At 44.2% G+C, this 22,101-nt stretch overlaps 1 protein-coding gene across 6 annotated transcripts in view; it reads left to right on the top strand.

The window, feature by feature from the left end:
- Window positions 1-22,101, top strand: part of HECTD4 (HECT domain E3 ubiquitin protein ligase 4) — a 541,903-nt gene that overhangs the window by 173,726 nt on the left and 346,076 nt on the right. For all 6 annotated transcript variants that reach the window (XM_029571656.1, XM_029571654.1, XM_029571657.1 and 3 more), the window contains 4 exons: window positions 858-982; window positions 7,742-7,895; window positions 19,617-19,717; window positions 20,264-20,462. In XM_029571656.1, coding sequence (XP_029427516.1) covers window positions 858-982; window positions 7,742-7,895; window positions 19,617-19,717; window positions 20,264-20,462 — 579 coding nt within the window. The remainder of the gene's footprint in view (window positions 1-857; window positions 983-7,741; window positions 7,896-19,616; window positions 19,718-20,263; window positions 20,463-22,101) is intronic.

The raw sequence follows: 22,101 nt of genomic DNA, 5'->3' as shown, positions 1-22,101 counted from the left end.
TGAAGTCTTCATACCATGGTACTACTCTTAATAAATAAATAAATAGATAAATAAATAAAAATAGAATATTTTCTTTGGTCTGGTTTTCTCTTTTACAAAACCTTTGGATTTAACATTTCTTTCCAAATGTTTTACAAGTAACAGTATTTCTGATGTCAGTTGTGACTGTTATTGTTTAAACTATAGTTTGTCTGCTTGCTTTGTGGTGATCGTTGTCTGTTTACAGGTATTGGATGCATACTTATACGATTCTTTATGAGTAATATACATTGACTTTTATTTCAGTGTTTCACCTCTTTCTGCTTTTTGCCCACATATTTAATTGTCATTTTTAGCTTCCACTTAGACTTTTTTTCCAGCTGTCACTTTATCTAACAGTAATGCAGCTCATTGGCTGGCTGACAACTCTCATCTTTGAAATAAGAATTTATTTCCTTCCTGAAGACACTGCGCATATGATGGAATACATCTGACTTCTAGCTGTCATCTTCAAGTCTAGCAATCCAAGTTAGAGCTCAACATTTGATCCTCTAGCTCAGGGGTGGCCAACTCTGGTCCTCAAGAGTCACAAACATACCTGGCATTTCAGGGTTTTCATAATGAATATGCATGAGATATATTTGCATACAATGAAACCAGTGCATGCAGATCTGTTTCATGCATATTCATTGTGGGTATCCTGAAAACTGGACCTGTTTGTGACTCTTGAGGACTGGAATTGGTCACCCTTGCTCTACCTGCTCTCTGCTACCTCAGGACTATTGACCTCTTTTAATACATTTAATTCATAATGCATCCTTATATGTTAAGTTGTTAGTGTATTCTCTGTCAGTTTATAGTGTTACATTTTCTGCTAGGAACTCCAGAGTAGTATTTTGAGCCTTGCTACTCAGATCCTGACTGGATGTGATGAGGTTTTAGACACGCTGCAACAAGTCACAACTGCTCTTATTAACAGTGACGTGTTTGATCGTGAACAGAGGTAAGGTTTGCTAATTCTCATCAAGTTTTAGTTGATAAAAAATGTTTTCCTTTACTAAAGAAATTTAAGTAGTTAACATTTTAGAGCTCTTTTTCTTATAGTTTTATGATTTAAAAAAATAGCGATGAGGGGATGTTACATATCTCAGCATAATATCTTTTGTTATATTCTGTGTAATTCGGTGCCAAATTAACTGTAATGCTGGATTCTTTTTAGATGTTGATACTTCTGTTGAACTAACATAAGAATAATCTAAAGCTGCTGTTGTGCATCAGATTTCAAGATCACGTAGGTTCCTTTAGATGATGATTCTTATGTTGAGCCAATTAAAGGTATCATAATGTACAAATCTAGTTTCTCCAGGACCAATAACAAGTCCTAGAACTCTGCTTGTGGTGAATTTGAGTGCATTGGATATGTAAATAGGTAAAGCTCACATAGGGAGAGTTGTGCAGAATAATTTGTTCTTCTAAGCGGGCTTCTAGTAGCTGTTTTGCTTCCTCAAGAGCAGCTGCTGGCGGCACTGTTACATGCTGGAAATACAGTCATGGTGTCACCTATACTTTGGGACCAGTTTGAAAGCAGTATGGGTGATGCAATTTATGATACACCAACATAGTGGGAGGAGAAGGGAAGATTTTAAAGAGCATAGCAGTAATGGCAATTTCTCCTAGGAGAAGTAGAATGGTTGTCTTCACAGATGGGTGACATCATCAAATGGAGCCCAGCACGGAAAACTTTTGTCAAAGTTTCTAAATACTTTGACTGACACATTGAACATGCCCAGCATGCCACTCTCTGCGCAGCCACATGGGGTCCCTCTTCAGTCTCATTTTTTCCATGAAGCAGTCGCCTTGTGGTGATTGGGGCTCTCTCCAAAAATTTTCAAAAACTCCTTTTCATCAAGGGATTTTTCCTCTGTGTCGCGTCCCTCTTCGCTGTTGGTTGCCCCGGCGTCTCGGTAGGTGTTTCTCTTGTTCTTTGCAGTTGATTCCCAAGCATGTCGCCTCCCAGTGGTTGGCTTATTTTCATGGTATCGTCCGGTTTTTATAAATGCCCCCAGTGGCCATGGACCATGTCTCTCACGGATCCGCATGAGGTCTGTATCCTCTGTCTGGGGGCTTCCCATGACGTCTGTGGGTGCCCTGACTGTGCTCGGATGACCCCCAAGGGCTGTCGTTCCCGGCTGGACAAGATGGAGCAGCTTTTTGGCACCAAAAAGTCAGCTCCATCGACTCCGGCATTGGGGACTTCGACAGTGAGAGGTTGTGGAGAACCCTCCGACTCTGCGTTGCCTTCTATGTCCTGTTCGATCCTGCCTTGCGAAGAGAAGGGCTCGTGGGGCCAGCCCTCTCCATCATCTGACCGTTCCAAGGCATCTGTATCGTCTGCTTCCTTAGTGCTGGAGAAAGACCGGGCCGAGCACCAATGGGAAACACCGGTGCCGATTCCAGAGGAGCACTGGCCTATGCCGAGCCTCCCCTGAAGCAACCCCGTGGTGAAGAGGCCCCATCCTCTCACAGATCCGGGAGTCCCAGGCATTTCCCAGCGAGTGTGGGTCTGGGCACCCAGGCTCCTCAGCCCCCCATGGAGGCTCTGGTGATGCCTTGTCCTCTTCCTCCATCATCTGCGTTCTCATTGCCGAACTTTCAGGAGGAGTTGGACCGGAGGTTGCAAGAGGTGGTGTTCCGAGCCCTTTGGAGCATTGAATCACCCCGGAGCCAGTGCCTGCACTGCTAGCACTCCTGCTGGAGCGTCTCGACATCTGGTTGGGCATCCTACTGACATAGCTGGTGCCCAGGGCTCCTTCGGTTCCCCATCGGCCACAGAGGTTCCCCTCCGGAGCGATACCGATCATTGGATCCTCCGAGGAGGAAGATACGCAAAGGCACCCGAGGCCATCGAAAGCACCTGCACTCCCTGAGCCCATTCCCAGGCCATTGGGAGTCCCAGGGTCGTTGGTTTCTTCGGGGCCCTCTGTGCCTCCAGCACCATCGATGCCCTTGACTTCCCAGCCAGCCCTCAATGTTGCTACCGAGGGAAATGGGCGCTGACCTCTCTCACCATCCTCCCAAGGATGTCAGTGAGGAGGATGCATCTTACAATCCCTGAGGGGATGCTTCATCGAAGACCTCTTCTGAGGACTCTGGTAACTTGCCATCCGAGCCTTCTCCATTGATGAGAGACATCACTGTCCCCCAGAGGACTTCTTCTTTTTCTGGCTTTGTCAGGGCTATGGCGGAAGCCATTCCTTTTCATCTCCTCAAAGAGGAGGACACCCGCCACAAAATGCTGGAGGTCCTCCAGTTCCTGGATATCCCGAAGGAGGTAATAGCCATCCCGATCCATGAAATTCTCTTGGAACTTCTATACAGGATCTGAGAACACCGTGGGTCTGTTCCCCTGGTTAACCGGAAGACAGATGCCCTTTATCTAGTCCAACAAGCCCTAGGCTTCCAAAACGACAGTTCCCCCACCAATCTGTGGTTGTGGAGCCTGCCCTTAAAAAAACCAAGTAGTCTTGTACGCATTCCTCTACCTTTCCAGATCAAGAACACAGGGCCTGGATGCTCTTGGAAGGAGGGTTTTTCAAGGGGCAATGCTCATTGCCCGTATCGCCTCCTGCCAGTTGTACATGTCTCAGTACAACAGGAACTTGTGGAAACAGGTTCAAGAGCTGGCAGAGCACCTGCCTCAACAGCAGCAAGATGTGCTGGAGGCAGTGGTACAGAAGAGCCTGGAAGCTGGGAAGTATGAGGTGAGGGCAACTATGATGTCTTCGAGATGGTGGCCAGGGTTTCTGCTGCAGGCATTAGTGCCTGATGCATGGCCTGGCTTTGGGCCTCTGACCTTCAACCAGAGGTTCAGGAAAAACTGGCGGACCTGCCCTGTACTGGAGAAAATCTATTTGGGGGCAAGGTCAGAGAAGTGGTCGCTCAGCTCAAAGACCACCATGAAACTTGCAGCAGCTCTCAGGCAGTGCTTTCGACCTGCAGTCTTCCGGGCGCAGGCCCGCGCGTCAAGGACCTTGCAAGTCCTTTTACTACCAGAGGAGATTCTACCCTCCGGCTTCACGTACTAGAGCATCATGTGTCACAACCAGGGACCAGACTCGCCAACAGCGTGCCCCCAGGCCCCAACCCACGCTGCAACCCAGCGGCAGGCTTTTGACTGGAGGCAAGAGAGCGGATGCCTACGGATCCTTTCCTATTGGTCGGAGGCCGGCTGTGTCTGTTTGCAGAACATTGGGCCCTCATTACCATCAACTTCTGGGTTCTGGCCATCGTGCAGTATGGTTACCGTCTGAACTTCAAAACAGTCCTGGCGGATTCTCCGCCACTCTCACCGTGTACCCCTCGGGATATCGGGAAGTCCTCGAATCGGAACTCTCAGCCTTGTTAAAAGCCGGAGCTGTTGAACCCGTGCCCCGCTCCCAACAGAGTGGGGGATTCTACTCGTATTTTCTGATACCAAAGAAAACAGGCGGCCTCTGGCCCATTCTCGACCTCAGATCCTTAAACAGGTTCTTACAGCGAGAATGCTTCAAGATGGTATCCTAGGGCACCCTGATCCCTCTCCTTCACAAAGATTGGCTCTGCTCTCTCGATCTGAAGGATGCTTACATCCATATAGCCATATTCCTACCTCACAGGAAGTATCTTTGCTTCCTAGTGGGCCACAGGCCTTTCCAATACCGGGGGCTGCCATTTGGCCTTGCCTCAGCCCTGCGGGTCTTCACAAAATGTCTGGCAGTAGTAGGGGCACACCTGCACCGCAGTGGAGTGCACGTGTTCCCCTATCTGGACGACTGGCTCATCAGGAGCACCACACAGGAGGGTGCTTTGCGCTTCCTCCACTTCACAACCACAGTGCTACAGTCACTGGGGTTCGTGATCAATCTCCTGAAATCTCATTTGAGCCCATCCCAGCAGCTGGCATTTATTGGGGCCCTGCTAGACACAACTCTAGCTAGAGCGTTTCTTTCCCAGGACCATGGCCAGACCCTGGCCTTGGTGGCTTACTCCATTCGTTGGTATCAGACAGTTTCTGCCCATGTACTGCTTCGCTTGCTGGGCCATTTGGCAGTATCGGTTCATGTCGTTCCACTTGCCCAGCTAGCCATGCGAGTAGCGCAGTGGACGCTCCGCTCTCAGTGGCTTCAGGCCACCCAGGACCTCTCAGCGCCAGTACAGATTATCTTGCTGCTCCAGGCCTCCCTCTCCTTGTGGGAGAGTCTTACCAACTTGGAAGAGGCCTTTCCTTCCAAACGCAATCCCCCCAGGTGGTGCTGACATGTGGGCAGTATCCACACGCCAAGGCATGTGGCCGGAGCAGGAGGCAAGTTGTCAAATTTCCTGGAGCTGCGAGCGATCCGATACGCCCCCTCGGTGTTCCAGGATTACCTGGCCCACAAAGTGGTTTTGATCCAGACTGACAACCAATTTGTGATTTGGTACATAAACAAGCAGGCAGGCACAGGTTCCTTCCTGCTTTGCCAGGAGGCAGTACAGATTTGGGCCTGGGCCCTGTCCAGGGACATGCTCTTGTGAGTAGTTTACCTGGCAGGGACGGAGAATGTGGTGGCAGACTGCCTGAGTCAGACATTGCACCCCCACGAATGATCACTCAACCTGACAGTTGTGGACAGAATCTTCCGCCTGTGGGTCTTTCCGGACGTGGATCTCTTTGCCTCCCCCAGAATTACAAAGTGATCCACTTCTGCTTCCTGTAGAGGGAGGATGGGGAACCAGCCTCGGATGCCTTTGCCCGGTTTTGGGGCAAGGGCCTGCTGTACGCGTATCCTCCGCTCCCACTGGTGGGGAAGACTCTCATGAAGCTCCAGCAGGACAGGGGCACCATGATTCTGGTTGCCCCATACTGGTCACAACAAGCCTGGTTCCTGATCCTGTGCGACCTATCGATCAGGGAGCCCATATGTCTGGGCACCGTCCCTGATCTGATCACGCAGGGTCAGGGCAGATTGTGCTGGCCCTCACTGCCTGGCTGTTGAAAGGGTAGTCTTGCAGTCCCTCGACCTCTGATACTGTGTCACAGGTACTGGTGGCTTCCTGAAAACCTTCCACCACAAAGTCTTACCAGTTGAAGTGGAGGAGGTTCTCTGTCTGGTATGGGGTGAAGGGCCTGGACCCTTTCTTGTGCCCCACTCCGCAACTATTTGACTATTTATGGTCCCTCTCAGAGTCGGGGCTACAGACCACCTCAAACAGAGTCCATCTGAGTGCTATCAGGGCTTATCACCAGGGGATAAGTGGTAAACCTCATTTCTGTCCAGCCCTTGGTGGGCCGCTTCATGAGGGGCCTGTTACAACTAAAGCCCCCTCTGAGTCCTCCTGTTATCTCCTGGGACCTCAGCGTGGTACTAGCGCAGCTCATGCAGCCTCCTTTCGAGCCTATGCATTCCTGTGAGCTTAAACATCTCACCTGGGAAGTTATTTTCCTGGTTGTGATCACCTCCGCTCGCAGGGTCAGAGCGCTTCAGGTGTTAGTGACGTATCTGCCCTATACAAAATTCTTTTATGACAGGGTGGTTCTATGCACTCACCCGAAGTTCCTGCCTAAGGTGGTGACTGATTTCCATCTCAATCAGTCCATCATTTTGCCCACCTTCTTTCCGAGGCCCAATTCCAACAAGAGCGAACGGGCTGTACACAGCCTGCAAGTGTGCTCTTGCCTTTTACCTTGAGCGCACAGCAGCCCACAGGCAATCCATGCAACTCTTTGTCTCCTTTGATAAAAACAAGTTTGGAGTTGCAGTGGGCAATAGACCCAGTCCAACTGGTTGGCGGACTGTATATCCTTCTGCTATGAGCAGGCGGGCCTTCCGCTTGGAGGCTGCGTTAAGGCGCACTCAGGGCCATGGCAGCATCGGTGGTGCATTTTTGTGCTGTTCCCATTGCTGAGATCTGCAAGGCTGCGACGTGGAGCTCCCTATGCAAGTTCTCTGCCCATTACTGTTTGGAAAAGGATGGTTGACATGACAGTACCTTTGGCCAGTCTGACCTTCGTAATCTGTTCCAAGCATAAGAACCCAACTCTCCCTACCTAGGGCCCATTATCTGGTTCATGCTGCCTCCTGTTTTCACCCTCTGCACTTCTGTTGTTGTGCACGTTGGCAAGTGGTTAAATGCTGTGGGTTCTGTAATTGCTGGGGGCAGCCTATAGCTTGGTATTCACCCATCTGTGAGGACTACCATCCTGCTTGTCCTAGTAGAAAGCAAAGTTGCTTACCTGTAACAGGTGTTCTCCTAGGACAGCAAGATGTTAGTCCTCAGGAAACCTGCCCACTACCCTGCAGAGTTGGGTTCTCCGTCGGTTTATTTTATTTTTTTCGCTCATCTTTTTTTGCTAAGATATGATACTGAAGAGGGGACCCCGTGTGGCCATGCGGATAGTGGTATCCTGGGCATGCTCAGTATGCCAATCAAAGTTTCTAGAAACTTTGACAAAAATTTTCCATGCCGGGCTCCATCTGATTATGTCACCCATCTGTGAGGACTAACATCCTGCTGTCCTAGGAGAACACCTGTTACAGGTTAGCAACTCTGCTTTATCACGAGGTAGCATCAAGTATTTGAGTATTGATTGAGGCTTTCTTTTAAAATCACTCTTGAACATTTAAGGGGCCAAATAAAACACTGAGTTCATTTCCTTTCTCCAATATATTTGGTAATAGTTTCTCTCATGATATTGGAAAACTGTCTACATAAAGCATTGGTTTCTTTTTTCATTTTATTTCAGGTTAAAAGGCTTAGAGCAAATAACTAAAGCTACTATGCTTGGGCATCTTCTTCCAGTATTATTAACGTCTCTGATGCATCCAAATTTGCAGACTTTGACAATGGCTGATGCACTGATGCCTCAGTTGGTTCAGCTTGTGCTTTATACCAGTCAGGTAAAGACTGCTGCTGATGAACCAATTTAAAAATAATGTTATAGGCGATGACGTAGTTCCGTGTTTGTCTCATGTATGTACTTTACTGTTTTTAAAGATTAGAGGACTGCAAATTTCAAAATCTTTTTTTTTTTTGGCTTCAATGTGAAATTAAGTGCTGGGAAAACCCTGCCCATATTGTAAAGTGCCATATGGTTTTACTCATAACAAGGAGTCCCCTCTTTTTAGGCCGATGCAGTATCATGCACATGGACGTGCTTTTTTTGAATGCGCGCACATCCACTTCTCTTGGGCATTCGATGCAATACGCAAATGAGCTGATATGCTAAAAGGGATGTGAAGTGGATTATTTGTGAGTTCCTAGCATTGTGCATTGGCTGCCCAGGAGAAATGGCTGTGAGTCCACAACAGCCTGGCCAGAGCCCCTTCCCCACCCCTGGCACCAATGTAACCGTCTTAATTTAGTCAGGAAAGAGGTCCAGACAACTGATCCGTAAAGATAGACTTTTATTGCCAGCAAGATGCAGCTAAGACAAAGGCTTAGAACAAACTGCATGCCACTCCCCGTCGGGAGTGGGCTTTTATACATTCTTTCAAGGACCAATCGAGAACAGCCCTTCCCCACCCCTGGCAGGGCTGTTCTCGATTGGTCCTTTTCAGTGACAAGTGTCTGTGAAAGGTCCAATCCCCTTTCAGGACAGCCTTCTGAAAGGGATTGGACCTTTCACTGACATTTGACAGTGAATGGACCAGTTGGCAGTAAGTGAAGCAGTGAATAAATTAATATTAAATGCCCTGTGTATGCAGGTTACCAAAATGGGTGCTCAGTTTATGATCATTTGTTTTATCCCACAGCACCTAATTTTACTGGTACAAAATGCATGCACAATATACATGGCCTTGAGTGTGTATATTGTGTGCCTCCAATTTTTTTTTTTTTTTAATGTCAAGACTTTTTTTTGCATGGTGCTGCTTTCTGTGGATCTTTCTACTTAGTATCACAACAGTACTAAGAAGGAGGAACCACAGGAAAGCATTTTTTTTGTTTTTAAGTTGACCTCTTGACATGCAGGAAGACTTTATGCCTGCTCAGGGCAGGCAAAAATTTGATGGGTTAAAAAGTGCGCCTCGGGCACACTGGGATTTTTTGCATCTCGGGGGTAATAGCTAATAGCCTCATTTACATGGAATTTACATGTGATGAGCGCTATTAGCTACACACGAGTTTAGACGCACATTTTGGATGCACTGATCCCCTTATTGCATTGGGGGTTGTGGGCGCACGTCCAAGCCCTTGTTAACCTGTACGCTAGGCTCGACGCGCGATATTGCATCGGCCTGATGCTGCTAAAAGCTGTATCAAATCAGTATGATTACCAGGCTAGTTTACTAATACAAATATATATGCAAATTTTACATGCGTACATGTTTTGCAAATTTTCCCCTAATATTTGAATACTCCGTCGGTTGCAATTCAAAATGCATGTTAAACATCATATGCTTTAAGGCAGGCTGTTATGTATAATTACTTCTCATAAGTAGAGATGATTTAACTAAAATATGACTAAGGATGGATAAACCAGATTAAATTTGAACCAAGTTCTAATGAGGAGGGTTCAGAGTATCAAACAGTTAATCTGAGTCAGATTAGGAAAAAGTCACAATTGAGTCGGTTTGGTCATTTAGAAACATAGAAACATGACAGAAAAAAAAGGCCATATGGACTGTCTAGTCTGTTCATCCAAACTACTGAACTAAATTATCAATTTTTAGGGAACTTGGACCAGATGGTACTTGGGGCCAGCCATATGAGAGAGTCTGTGGACCATTACAATTTACTGTTAGTTGTTATAATTTTTGTTATGGTGTATGTTAATTTTATGCTTGCATTTAAAATTTTATTTTTACTGAACGTTGTATCTTTGACATTATATATGTAATATTGTTACCCGCTAAGCTCTGTGGATTAGCGGGCAATAAACATTTTAAATAAATGTGTAAGTGTTTTATATTATAGACTATTTAAAATTTAATTTAAAAAGCCAGGTTTTTACTAGCTTGTTAGGAAGCATAGATGGGAATACATTTTGGCTGGAAAGTTCTTTAATGATCTGTTGAATTCAGATATAAATATCTTCTGAAGGATAGCCATGTTAGTCTGGGGTAGCAAAAACGACAGGATGCGGGTAGCATCTGATGTAGACTATGTCCTTGCAAACTCATGCCTCAATAAATTGGTTAGGTTATAAGGTGCCATCCACCTCTCATCATTTTAGATATAAATATGTTTGTCTTACTTAATCCTGGACAGATGCTGATCCCAGAAGCAGATGTCCTTTCATGTGATTTAGGAACTGGATAGAAATAAAGGTCAATAGTTTGTAGGTAATTGCTTTCTATTGGGCTAACAGTACCTTTGTATGTAGTTGTGGTATATTAGGACCATCCATGCAGCCTTTTGCTTACAGTAATATCTCTTTACAAAGAAACATAAAAACAGCTTTGAAAATGCTATTGCTCATGTTTTTGATGAATGCCCAGCTAGGAAATGATATTTCTCCAATCCTTATGTGCCTTGCACCTGGCTTCCAGTGCAGTAGCGGATAAGATTTAAGATCATGATTTCCATTCACAAAGCTCTGCATGGATACTCCTGTCTGTCTCAACACAGTATTCAAAAATTGCCATGTATCTTCAGATCGTCTGAGCATAATTGTTAGGTGTGTGATATATGTGCTTACTGTGGTTATCAGAGTCCTGAGTGAGGATGTTTGTGGTCTCTGGTCTCCTCTCCTCTGGAATTCTGTTTGAGGATTGGAGAGTAGAAACATGTACATGGATATTCAGGAAACAATTCTAGGCCAGGGACGGTACACTGGCATGTGGGCACACATGTACACGTGTATGCTGGCTCGCGTCAAAGGATGCGGCCATTTTTTTTTTTTAATTGTAAGTATATTGGGTGAAGCAATGACAACAATAAAGCAGTACAGTGTATGAAACACACTCATTGTCTAATTAAACCATATTCCCCCACCCTACTCACCTTCCAACAATCCAATAAGTACCCTAGCAAAAAAGAGAAAAACCTATAATTACATGGTCTACTACAACAATTGATAATCAAAACTAACAGCGTCAGAATAAGGGAAACAGTGCTAATCAGCAGTAATTATGACAAAAAAATATACAAATACAAGAATATGAAGGGAAAGGACAACATCTCACTGAAAAGCATAAGCCGCAGACAACCACCCCTAGAGCGCAGCTCAATCATGGGTTCGCAACCAGTCAGTGAAAGAACCACACGTGGCCTGGAAAGATTTCAATCGATTATGTTGTACTGTTGTGAGACGGGCTAATTGATAATAACTATGTAAGTGATGAATCACCTGGGACAAAAGTGGGACATCAACTTGCATCCAAAAAGTCGTTAGCTTACAATGGGCCGCAAGAAACACTTGCTGGGAGAAGCATTGAGAAGGCTTATTCAGGTTAGGCAGAGAGAGATAAAGGAGGGTATGACATGGCTCCACATCAAGAGAGAGCTTTATAATCTGTATTAGCCATTCAGTAATATATGCCCAAAAAGAAGTTACTTTCTCACACTGCTACCAAATGTGGAAAAAAGAGCCAGAACACTTGCATTTTCTCCAACAGGTGTTTGACACTCTAGGAAATAATCAGTGTAAACGAGTGGGCATCAAATGTCAGCGATAAAATAATTTACAGCAATTTTCTTGCAAAGTTACTGAAATACAACATTAACCAGATGATAAAAAAAAAAAACTGTGCCACTCCTCAACGCTCAAGGGATGACCCGAATCTTTATCCCAGTCCTTCAGTTGGTTAAAGGGTTTAATCAGATGACCATTTAGAAGTGTGTAAATCTTAGGTATCAACATGTCGGCAATAGTTTTCGAATAAAGATTTAGTCAGACTGAGGATATTGCTCGAAGAGAAGAAGCAATAAAATGATTCATTTGTGCATATGCTAAAAAATCCACTGTTCCCAATCCATATAAGTCTCTTAACTTGTCTAAAGACCAGAAAAGTTCCCTGACTATATAAATGTTCAATGTAGGAAATACCCATAGTCTGCCACAATGCAAAGGTCTTAGACTGGAAACCACATGGGAAAATAGCATTGGGGTAGATTTTCAAAGGGGTACGCGCGTACCCCCCGAAAACCTACCCCAAAACCCCCCCCCCGTGCGCGCCGAGCCCCGGGACGCGCGTCGGGGGGGGGGGGGGCGTGCCACGAGTGACGTGGCGTTTGGGGGCGGGCCCAGGGGCGTGGTGCCGGCCCAGGGGCGTGGTCGAGGCCTCCGGACCAGCCCCCGGGTTGGGTGATGGCGCGCCAGCAAGCCCGCTGGTGCGCGCAGATTTACATCTGCTTTCCGCAGGCGTAAATCTGCCAACAAAGGTAGGGGGGGTTTTAGATAGGGCCGGGGGGGTGGGTTAGGTAGGGGAAGGGAGGGGAAGGTGAGGGGAGGCGGCAGGAAAGTTCCCTCCGAGGCCGCTCCGATTTCGGAGCGGCCTCGGAGGAAACAGGCAGCGCGTGCTGGGCTCGGCGCATGCAGGTTGCACAAATGTGCACTCCCTTGCGCGCGCCAACCCCGGATTTTATAAGATACGCGCGGCTACGCGCGTATCTTATAAAATCCAGCGTACTTTTGTTCGCGCCTGGTGCACGAACAAAAGTACGCCCTCGCGTACATTTATAAAATCTACCCCATTATGAAAAAGATGAGTTAGTAGTAAAAAGGTGCTGCTACCAACCAAAACAGGCCGCCGTTGACATCAGACTCTTAGGGTCACTTGCAGTGTGAAGGGGAGACAAAAAGGAGTTCTCCAAGAAGAATTTGGCTGCCAGGGCATGGCAGATAACAGCATGAGTCCTGCTATGGCTTGCTCTAACAAAACCCATTGTTTTACATTTTTCATCTTATGGAGATCGATTAGAGCCCATAACTGAGAGGCACCAAAGTACCAAATCAAGTTAGGTTCTCCAAGTCCTCCCCGCAGCTTGGGTTGTTAAAGAGTCAACCGAGCAACCCAAGGTGGACATCTCCTCCAAATAAAATAAAAATCTTTTTTTGCTATGTGTGTAGAATTGCGGGAGATTAAAAAAAAATGGGAAGAATTAGGAAAAAATAAAGAAAGCATGGTAAGATATTCATTTTTATCATGGCTATGAGCCCCAACCAAGAAAAAGTATCCCAAGACCATCTTTCCAAATCTTGGTCAACTGCCTTCAACAAAGGGATATAATTCAGAGCATAAAGGACTGAAACCCGAGGGCTGATGTGCACCCCCAAATACTTGAGGGTGTTCTTAGCCCATTTAAAGGAAAATAGTCACTTGAGATTTTTAAATTCCCCCTCAGGCAAGTTTATATTTAAGATTTCGGATTTTTCAAAATTAATTTTGAGACCCGAAACTTTGCCAAAGTGATTGAGTTTATCAATAACCCCTTTTAGAGAAATAGGAGGGTCAGACAGAATGAGCATGATATCATCAGCAAAGAGAGAGGATTTGAACTGATGACCACCCAATCAAATCCCTGCGATTTGGGAGGATGAACGAACTCGAGATGTGAAAGATTCCAAAAATAAAGCAAACAGTAAAGGGGACAAAGGGCATCCCTGCCTCATTCCCCTCCTAATACCAAAAAGATCCTTGTATCCTCTGTTAATCTTTACTCGGGTGGAAGGATGTTCATATAACTTCAATAACCATTGAAGGAAGAAACAGCCAAAGCGAATCTTGGTTAAGGTTTGAAGAGAAAAGACCAGTGAACCAAGTCAAACGCCTTTTCCGCATCAATAGCAAAACAGTTGGAATTTGCTGCTTCTGGTCCCACCATATGATATCAATCTTACGGACATTGTTGGCCGCCATCCAGCTGGAAACAAAGCCTACTTGGTCAAAGTGTGCAAGTGAGGGTAAAATCCCATTTAACCTTTCAGTGAGTTACCTGTGCTAATATCTTCAGAGCAAGAGTTATTAAGGATATAGGTTGGTAAGACCCACATAGCATTGGATCCCTGCCTGGCTTGGCTATGACTGAGATTCCAGCTACATTGGAATTCGTAGTAAGAGAACCTCAGTCTCTAAGAAAATTAAACATATCGGTCAAAGGGAATACTATGATGTGAGAGTAGCTTTTATAGTACCCGGTGGAAAAGCCTTCCAATCCTGGGGATTTTCCAGCTTTTAACTGCTTGATCATATTCAATACCTCAAGAGTACTGATGGGGCTATCCAGATATTGCTGTTGCTCCATAGTGAGTTTGGATAGTAGAGTACAACTAAGATAATCATTGATATTAGAATCTAAAATAGACGTGTTTTGGTTGTTCAAAGTTGAGTAGAATTTAGAAAACATTCCCGTATACCCACTGAAGTGGTCTCTGGGTCACCCTGGGGATTTTTAATTTTACAACGAAAAGTAATGTGTGGCTAACAATATACTGATCAATATCTCTTAACAATATAGAAATTTTAATTGTACATACAATCACCAATGTGGTACATATTTCTAAGTACATAGTCACAGATAATATAAAACACACAAGGACCCTGACGCGGCCGTGTTTCGCATCAGGGGCTGCGTCAGGGGGACCAAAACTTCTGTGAATCTTAAGGGCTAGAGCGTCTCTATGCAGGATACCTTGGGTTGATTGTATGCAGTCTAGAAAAATCTAGGGCAGTCAACTGAATCGCTTGACGTGAATGCTGAACTTCAGTGTGTATTGCACGAAGCATTTGTAAGGATTGAACGTACAGCGGATAAAGATCCTAAGCCGTGGGTCAGCAGAGCCACCCGTGGTTCTTGAAAAGCACTAGACAGTTGCTTAGTTGAAAAAGTTAGTTTTAACTTGAGCACAGACACAGTCTAAACAAACTTCACCGCCGAACTTATTGAAAAACCTTTGTCCTGGGAATTCTGAATGGCGATATAGCAGTTTTTAATTTTAGCCACAGAGCCTTGAGTTTAAAAAACCTTCAGGCGCTATGCCAGATACTGGCTTGCTTTATTCCCCCACTCATAATAAGATTGTTTAAGCAAATCTAATTTGTGATTAAGAGACTCATCGTCAATAGCCCTGAGCTCATCCTTGACATGCAGAAGATGCTTATATAGTCGGAGATTGGGTAGTCATATGGAGACTAGTGAGATGAGATATTTGATCTAATAAAGAATTCCTATGCCTCTCCCGCTCTTTCTTACAAAAAGTGGCCCAAGAAATGAGACATCCTCGAGCTATTGCCTTAGAGCACTCCCATACCACCGGTTTAGACATCTCTTCTGTGGAATTGGTCTGGAAGTATTCCTGTATATGCTTGCCCAAAGAAAGCAAAAATGGCTCATCTTTCAGTAAGTTATCATTTAACTGCCAAAAGCGAAGGCCTGCATTAACACCTTGAAACTGAATATCCACACAAATAGGGGCGTGATTGGACCAGGTGATATTTCCTATTCTTACCCCCCGAACATTAATCTGCAAAGTTTTATCAAGAAAGAAATAGACAATATGAGAATAAGTCCCATGGGGAGAGGAATAAAATGTATAAGTGCATGATGTGGGATAACGCTGTCTCCATATATCAACCAAACCCCATTGTAAGAAAAGTGAGGTCAATGACTTCCATGGGCTATGTGAAGATGCAGAAGAGGAAGAAGAATTATCTAGAGCTGGATTTCTAGTTAAATTAAAATCACCCCCTCTATTAAAGAACCCTCTGCATGGTTGAGAAGGATATCATCCAAGGTTTTTAAAAAGGAAACTTGATTAGTGTTGAGAAAATAAACAGTCAAAATAGTAAAAATATCCTTGCCCACCTGTATCTTAGGCAGTAAAAACCATCCCATTGAATCCACAAGTTGAAAAAGCAGTTCATGAACCAAAGAGCTAGAAATCAGTATTCCCACACTAGCGTACTTAGACTCCTTAGAACTGGCTGCCAAAAAATTATGAGGAAAAGAAGGTTCGGAGAGTAGATGTCATGCCGTTTTCGCAAATGCGTTTTCCTGCACTAGAGCTATAGCTGCTTTTTGATGTTCAAGCTCCTTGCTTAAAAGAAAGCACTTGCGAGAGGTGTTAAGGCCCTTTTCATTCAGAGACACAATTCGAGCAGCCATTGGAGAAAAAGGAAAAAAATTATAAAATATAGATGCTGATATAGCACTAGTGTAGTCTGGAGTAAAAAGAATATCCATATGCTGTTGTAGTTGAGTGAGATAAGAAACCAAGGTACTAGTAAAAGGCACCTCTCTGTAGACCCTAAAACCCCCTCCATGATCTGCCCTCCCCAAATGGTGGATCTCACTCCTACCAGAGGACCCAAACATCTGCCAGAAAAGAACTCCCGAGGAGAAAATTTCCACCCCCAAAATATGAAATATAAAAGACAGAGAACATCGCCCTCATCATAACTGAGTACTTTCATGTCAAAGCAATTCACATTTCCATTCTTAAGAACCAAGACTAAAAATTAGGCAACATCATAAGAGAAATAGCAATCACTATTGTATGCAACCAAACAGAACAACAAATAGCAAGGTCCACTGGAGTCAATCAACCCTGGTCTGAAAGTGCAGAGCAAGAGTCCTTGGAATGACGTCTGTCATTTGCCTCCTTTGCTGGTTCTATGCCAGCGGGGCAGAGTATCCATCTTCTGAGTCTCCGACGCCAACTTGGGGAGTTGGAAGTTGACGTTCAGATTGGCCTGCTGAAACGCACTTGTGGCCTCTGTGACCGATTTTATGCGATGGGTGACTCCTTTGATTTGAAATTGAAGACTAAAAGGGGAAGTCCAACGATAGCGGATTCCATCTGCATGCAGAGCCATTTTACTTCTTGAAGTTCAAAGCATCAACGTAGCGTAGGTGGCGCAAGGTCTTGATAGATGGACAAGGTATGGCCTTCCCATAGCCAGTCTGCTTGTCTTAGTGCAGATTCGTAGACCTGTACTTTTTGCGCATAGCTGTGGAAACAGATAACTATGTCGCGAGGACGCTTGTCTTGCCATGGACCCAAGGCTTGATGAGCTCTCTCTAGCCAAATTGTTGGAAGGGAGGAATTCAAGCCAGCAGACTCCAGCTCACCATGGGTAAGGATGAAAGTACATATCTGCATGGCAGTGGCACTAGCGTCAGTGTATTCCTTGGTCTCTGGAAATCTGCGAATCCGGAAGCTGTAGTGTCTCTACCAGTTTTCTAAGTCCTCCAATTTATCAGTAAGAAGCGAAAGCTCGAGGTGCATTCGTTTTTGCTATGTGGTAAGCCCGTTAATGGAGTCTCCGTGACCTTCAACCCTAATGTCCAACTTGTCCACATGGGCTCCCAGGGCTGCAAGGTCTTCACGAATCTCCGACATAGAGGCGAATAAATGTGCCTTATGTTGCCACATATCTGATCGCAAATCGAGAAATCATCTCTGGATCTCATCTTTCAAAGGTAAGTCCATAAAGGCAGTGTGGGCTCCTGGGTTTAACGGACAGCGTTCCTCAACTTTGCCGCTGGGTGTCTCCGTGGCTTTCTCGATCTGCTCGCTATCTTCGGAGGGTGTTTCTGTGGCCACCTTGCTGTAGGAAAACTGCTTCAAATCGGCGGTTTTTCTCTTGGCCGCCATCAGTGATGGTAAGTAAGTGGCTGGATGAGGAAATCACTCAAGTTTCCTTGAATTTGTTAAAATCAGGGATGGATACAGCAATTAGGGGTGAGGAGCTCAGCACTCAAGTGTCCATCCTGGCAGACGTTGGAATAGCGCCCCAGGACGTGACCTTTTTATAATATAAAATAGGCTGTACATGCGTACATGTGTGCACGAATGCTGTCTCTACTACATAAGTGGGAGGATTTTAGTAGATGCATGCCGACGCATCTACCATTTCCCCAGTTCGTTCCCAGCTTGCCCAGGTAAAGGATAGGACTTCCTAACCCCCCTAGTTAATTAGCCTCCCTTTTATCCTGTTAGCTCTGACCCTTAAAATCCCACTGACTAGCTTAGGTTGTTTTTGTTTTAGGACTTAAATGCCATCCATAGCAGAAGTAAAGTTTCGCAGTAGGGGAACTTAGCGTGCGCTTGTGCGTGTAATTATTTATGTGCTGGTTTAATTCATAAATCCTAGAATGCTCATGCCCAGACTACACCCATGTGCCGCCCCTTTTTTTGGAAAATGCTTTTGTTCATGTAGTGGGAGAAACACGCCTATGCAGGTGCCTTTTAAAATCCACTTGGTATATGCCGGCCCGGCTTGTGTGCATATTTCCCGAATTTGGTCACCCCTTATTGTTTATCCAAGTATTTGGAGTAGCTGATATATACAGTAAATGGTGGCATTGGGTAATGGGCTGTGACTTAAGGGTAAAAAGATGTCAAAGTGCTGTGCACCAGTTGTCATGTTTAACAACTCTCTGGTAATTTGATTGCATCGTGTGTAGAATGCATTATTGCATTGATTGTTGAATGTGTTTTATATTATGAATGTGAAGATGTTACCCACCTAGAAAAGTAGAAAGTGCAGGTTACAAATTTTAAAATTTCACCTGCCGTTATAACTAATCTACAGTTTCTTTGTATATATTCAGACTTTATTCTTAGCTCATTTTGTTCTCACCTGATGTAAGAAATCTAGCTCTCTTGAAAGTTAAGTATGAAGTGTATTGTTAGTTAAAAAAAACAAAACATCTCTTACAACTTGCTTGACCTTTATTCCCACCCATCTAAGTGAACTAACACAGTGGTCACATCACTTACGGGCTGATACAGTAAAAAAAAAAGCGGGAGAGCGGGCGAGTGCCCGCTCTCCTGTGCGCGCAATACAGTAAGTTAATTTATTTAAATTAGGCCCGGCGGTAAAAAGAGGCGCTAGGGACACTAGTGCGTCCCTAGCGCTCTTTTTGGACAGGAGCGGCGGCTGTCAGCGGGTTTGACAGCCGACGCTCAATTTGGCCGGTGTCTGTTCTCGAGCCCGCTGACAGCCACGGGCTCCAAAACTGGACGCTGGCAAAATTGAGTGTCCGGTTTTCAGCCCGACAGCCGCGGGCCGAATTCAAAATTTTTTTTTTTTTTTTACTTTTTTTACTCTTTGGGACCTCCGACTTAATATCGCTATGATATTAAGTCGGAGGGTGCACAGAAAAGCAGTTTTTACTGCTTTTCTGTGCACTTTCCCGGTGCCGGAAGAAATTAAGGTCGGCGCTAATTTCTGAAAGTAAAATGTGCGGCTTGGCTGCACGTTTTTCTTTCTGAATCGCGCGCGCATACCTAATAGGGCCCTCAACATGCATTTGCATGTTGAGGGCGCTATTAGGTGCTGCGGGTTGGACGCGCGTTTTCCTCCCCTTATCGGCCTGTTATTTAGTAACTGTGAAGTTGATTTCAAAGATTTTGTGTTCAGGTAACATTTAGAGTTAACTGGACAAAACAAATTTCAGCATTGTCCCCTGTTCAGTTTTGTCCATGGAACTCATTGAGTTGGGGTGGGGAAAAAAAAAAAAAGGCAGCACTGGAAGCATTCCAGGGTCAGGGCTGAATTTCAGCTAGTGAGCTCTGATGTTCAGCAGTACCTGATTAGAGTCCGCAGGGTAAGTGTGATCGGAGAAAGGAATTGTCCTAAAGATACCCACTCACTGCCCACTTAATAGCAGCCTGTATGTGAAATTAGCCAGTTATAAATTGGAAATAATGTACTTGTGTACTTTTACAGACGGCCTTGCTGCTTAAAACCCAGTCACCAGTTTTCTCAGATTTGGGCAGCTCCCCCAGTGGAGCATCAGAACAGAAATGCAAGCTGTTCCCTGATGATAGGTAACTAATTCTATGCCATTAGTTCTGGTTCTGTTTTTGTGTGTTTATTCTAGAGAGAAAATATTAAACTGCCAATGAAGGAATCTGAAGATAGTTTTATGAAAATGATTTTTAAAGTATGATCACTATTTTGAAAAGTAATTTTTAAAAATGACAAATTATATACTATGTATTTAAAAAGTGTATATCACTACCCTTGTTATATTGCATAACTACCAAAAAAATGCATGACTTTTTAAGATGTTGATGCTTTGAAAGTATACCTGTGACTGCAAGGCTGATATCATTCTGCCTGTGAGGGTAGCAGGAAAAGTATATTATCATGATACCAAATGTTAGAATTTATTTATTTAGACATTTTATATACCGTTGTTCCATTCTTACTATAGATCAACATAGAATCCTATGTTGGATCTCTGGAGGCTTTGATTCTTTTTTTTTTCTTTTTCTGAACACTTTGATAACATGTACTATCTTAATCCAGAATAAATGTAAGTTTTACATAGTAATGCATTTGTGTATCTGTATGGCTGGATGGTTTTTTAGAATGCTAGAAGAGAAAGAGGAGCCAGGCTTTCTCACTGGTTTGAAGATCCCTGCTCCATGGGCTGCTGGGAAGACTGTAGAAACAGCACATCCTGTCAGGGACAACTATAAGTTTAAAGAGACTGTGCATATCCCAGGTGCCCGCTGCCTCTATCTGAGATTTGACAGTCGATGCTCCTCGCAGTACGACTATGATAAGGTAAGTCAGGACAAGCGCTATTGTATCTGCTATTGCTCAGTTTTATTGATTCTTTTGCTAATGCATGTTACCTGTAAATGGAAAAAGAATATGAAGATCTTCCTCTGCCACTACCATTGCGTGGGCTGCTATGAGGTTTGAATAGCCAGCACTTAATGCACTTCCTTCCACTGATGCTGTTGGATACTTTTTTTGTCCCATGAAATAGTTGTCAATAATGCAAAAGTCCTGTTTTATTGGCATTTGAAAAGTGTATCCTTCAAGTACTAAATAAAGTTAAGTCCAGTGGCTGTTAACACCTATTAAACTGTAACCACAGATATAGCAGACAAAAATCTACATAATGTTGCAATAGATATTTCACATCGTGTGATTACACTCCTGCAGAGTTGACAACATTAACTTCTCTTCTTGATCACCTTCTCATGTTTGTGTTTTTTACCATGTGTTTAGGCCTGATTTTTATTTTGGAGGCTGTTCTACCCATTGAATTCCAAAATGGTGTCAACTTTCTTACACATACGTCAGTGGCATCGCCCTTAGCTTGTAATGGCATGTTTGTCATGTCATAGTTACACCTTACAGCTACCTTCTAATCACAGTGCTACATCATCAAACAGAATTCATCTTACTATCAATCTATCTATTGATCTATCTAATACTATACAGTCATCTTTTAACTTTGCTGATGTACACATATGTTGCTTTGCTTATTAAAAAAAAAAATAATGAAATTTCCTGTCCAGAAGTATTTTCATGAAGTAAGGGATCTGTCATCAATATGTTAAGCTTTTCATAAGTTGAGACAGATTGGCAGCCTTAGAGTGATGAATATACCAATAGAGGAAAAAATCGCATCAGATTGCAATGAACACATAGTTGGTGACCAGCTAATACATTCAGTATTGATTTCATTTTATTGCCAAGCTTGCTATTATAAATCCAACTAAAAACAGTGACTCTTCAGCCGCGGATGCTATTATACGTTTTAAAATGAACTGGAGTATTTTGTGTACATAATCCTGTTCTTCTTCATTCATACATTTTATATATTGTGCTGAATGATTGTTTAAAGCATCTCTCTTGTCTCCAAAGCTGCTTCCTTATATCGTTGAGAAGCCAGAGAGAGGGGAGCTGAGGACAGTATTGTAAAACGCTTTTTTAAATCCATGTACCTCAGGGAGAACAATTCTGCATGTCTCAGTTCTTAGAAAACGTGGAAGGTTTTGGCAGAAAAAAGCCATTTGGTTCTCTCATTCTGCTTATTTGTACTTGTTCACTGTGCTGCCATAGATCCTACTCACTCGCTGATGCCTCTCCCACCCCTACCCTGCTGCTAAGGTCCCATTGTCTTTCCCAAAGGTGCTTGAATTCTGTCACTGTTTTGGCTTCTGCCTTCCGATGCTGAAAGTCTGCCCAGATGTCTGTCACCCTCTTGGTGAAAAAAAAAAGTTCTTTTCTCACATTTCTTTGGAGCCTCTTTCCCTTCAGCTTCATGTGATGACACCAGCTTCTCAATCTACTCATTCTACAGACTATGCTACCATCTGATACTTTACTGAAGCCTGCTAGATATTTTATTGTTGGTATCCTATCTGCCTTTTCCCTTCATTCTTTTAGAGTATATATTTAGCTCCTT

This window comes from Rhinatrema bivittatum, chromosome 11 (assembly GCF_901001135.1).
Source record: "Rhinatrema bivittatum chromosome 11, aRhiBiv1.1, whole genome shotgun sequence".
Lineage (NCBI taxonomy): Eukaryota > Metazoa > Chordata > Amphibia > Gymnophiona > Rhinatrematidae > Rhinatrema > Rhinatrema bivittatum.
Note: the sequence above shows the minus strand (reverse complement) of the source record. Positions and strands in the feature narration are given on the sequence as shown.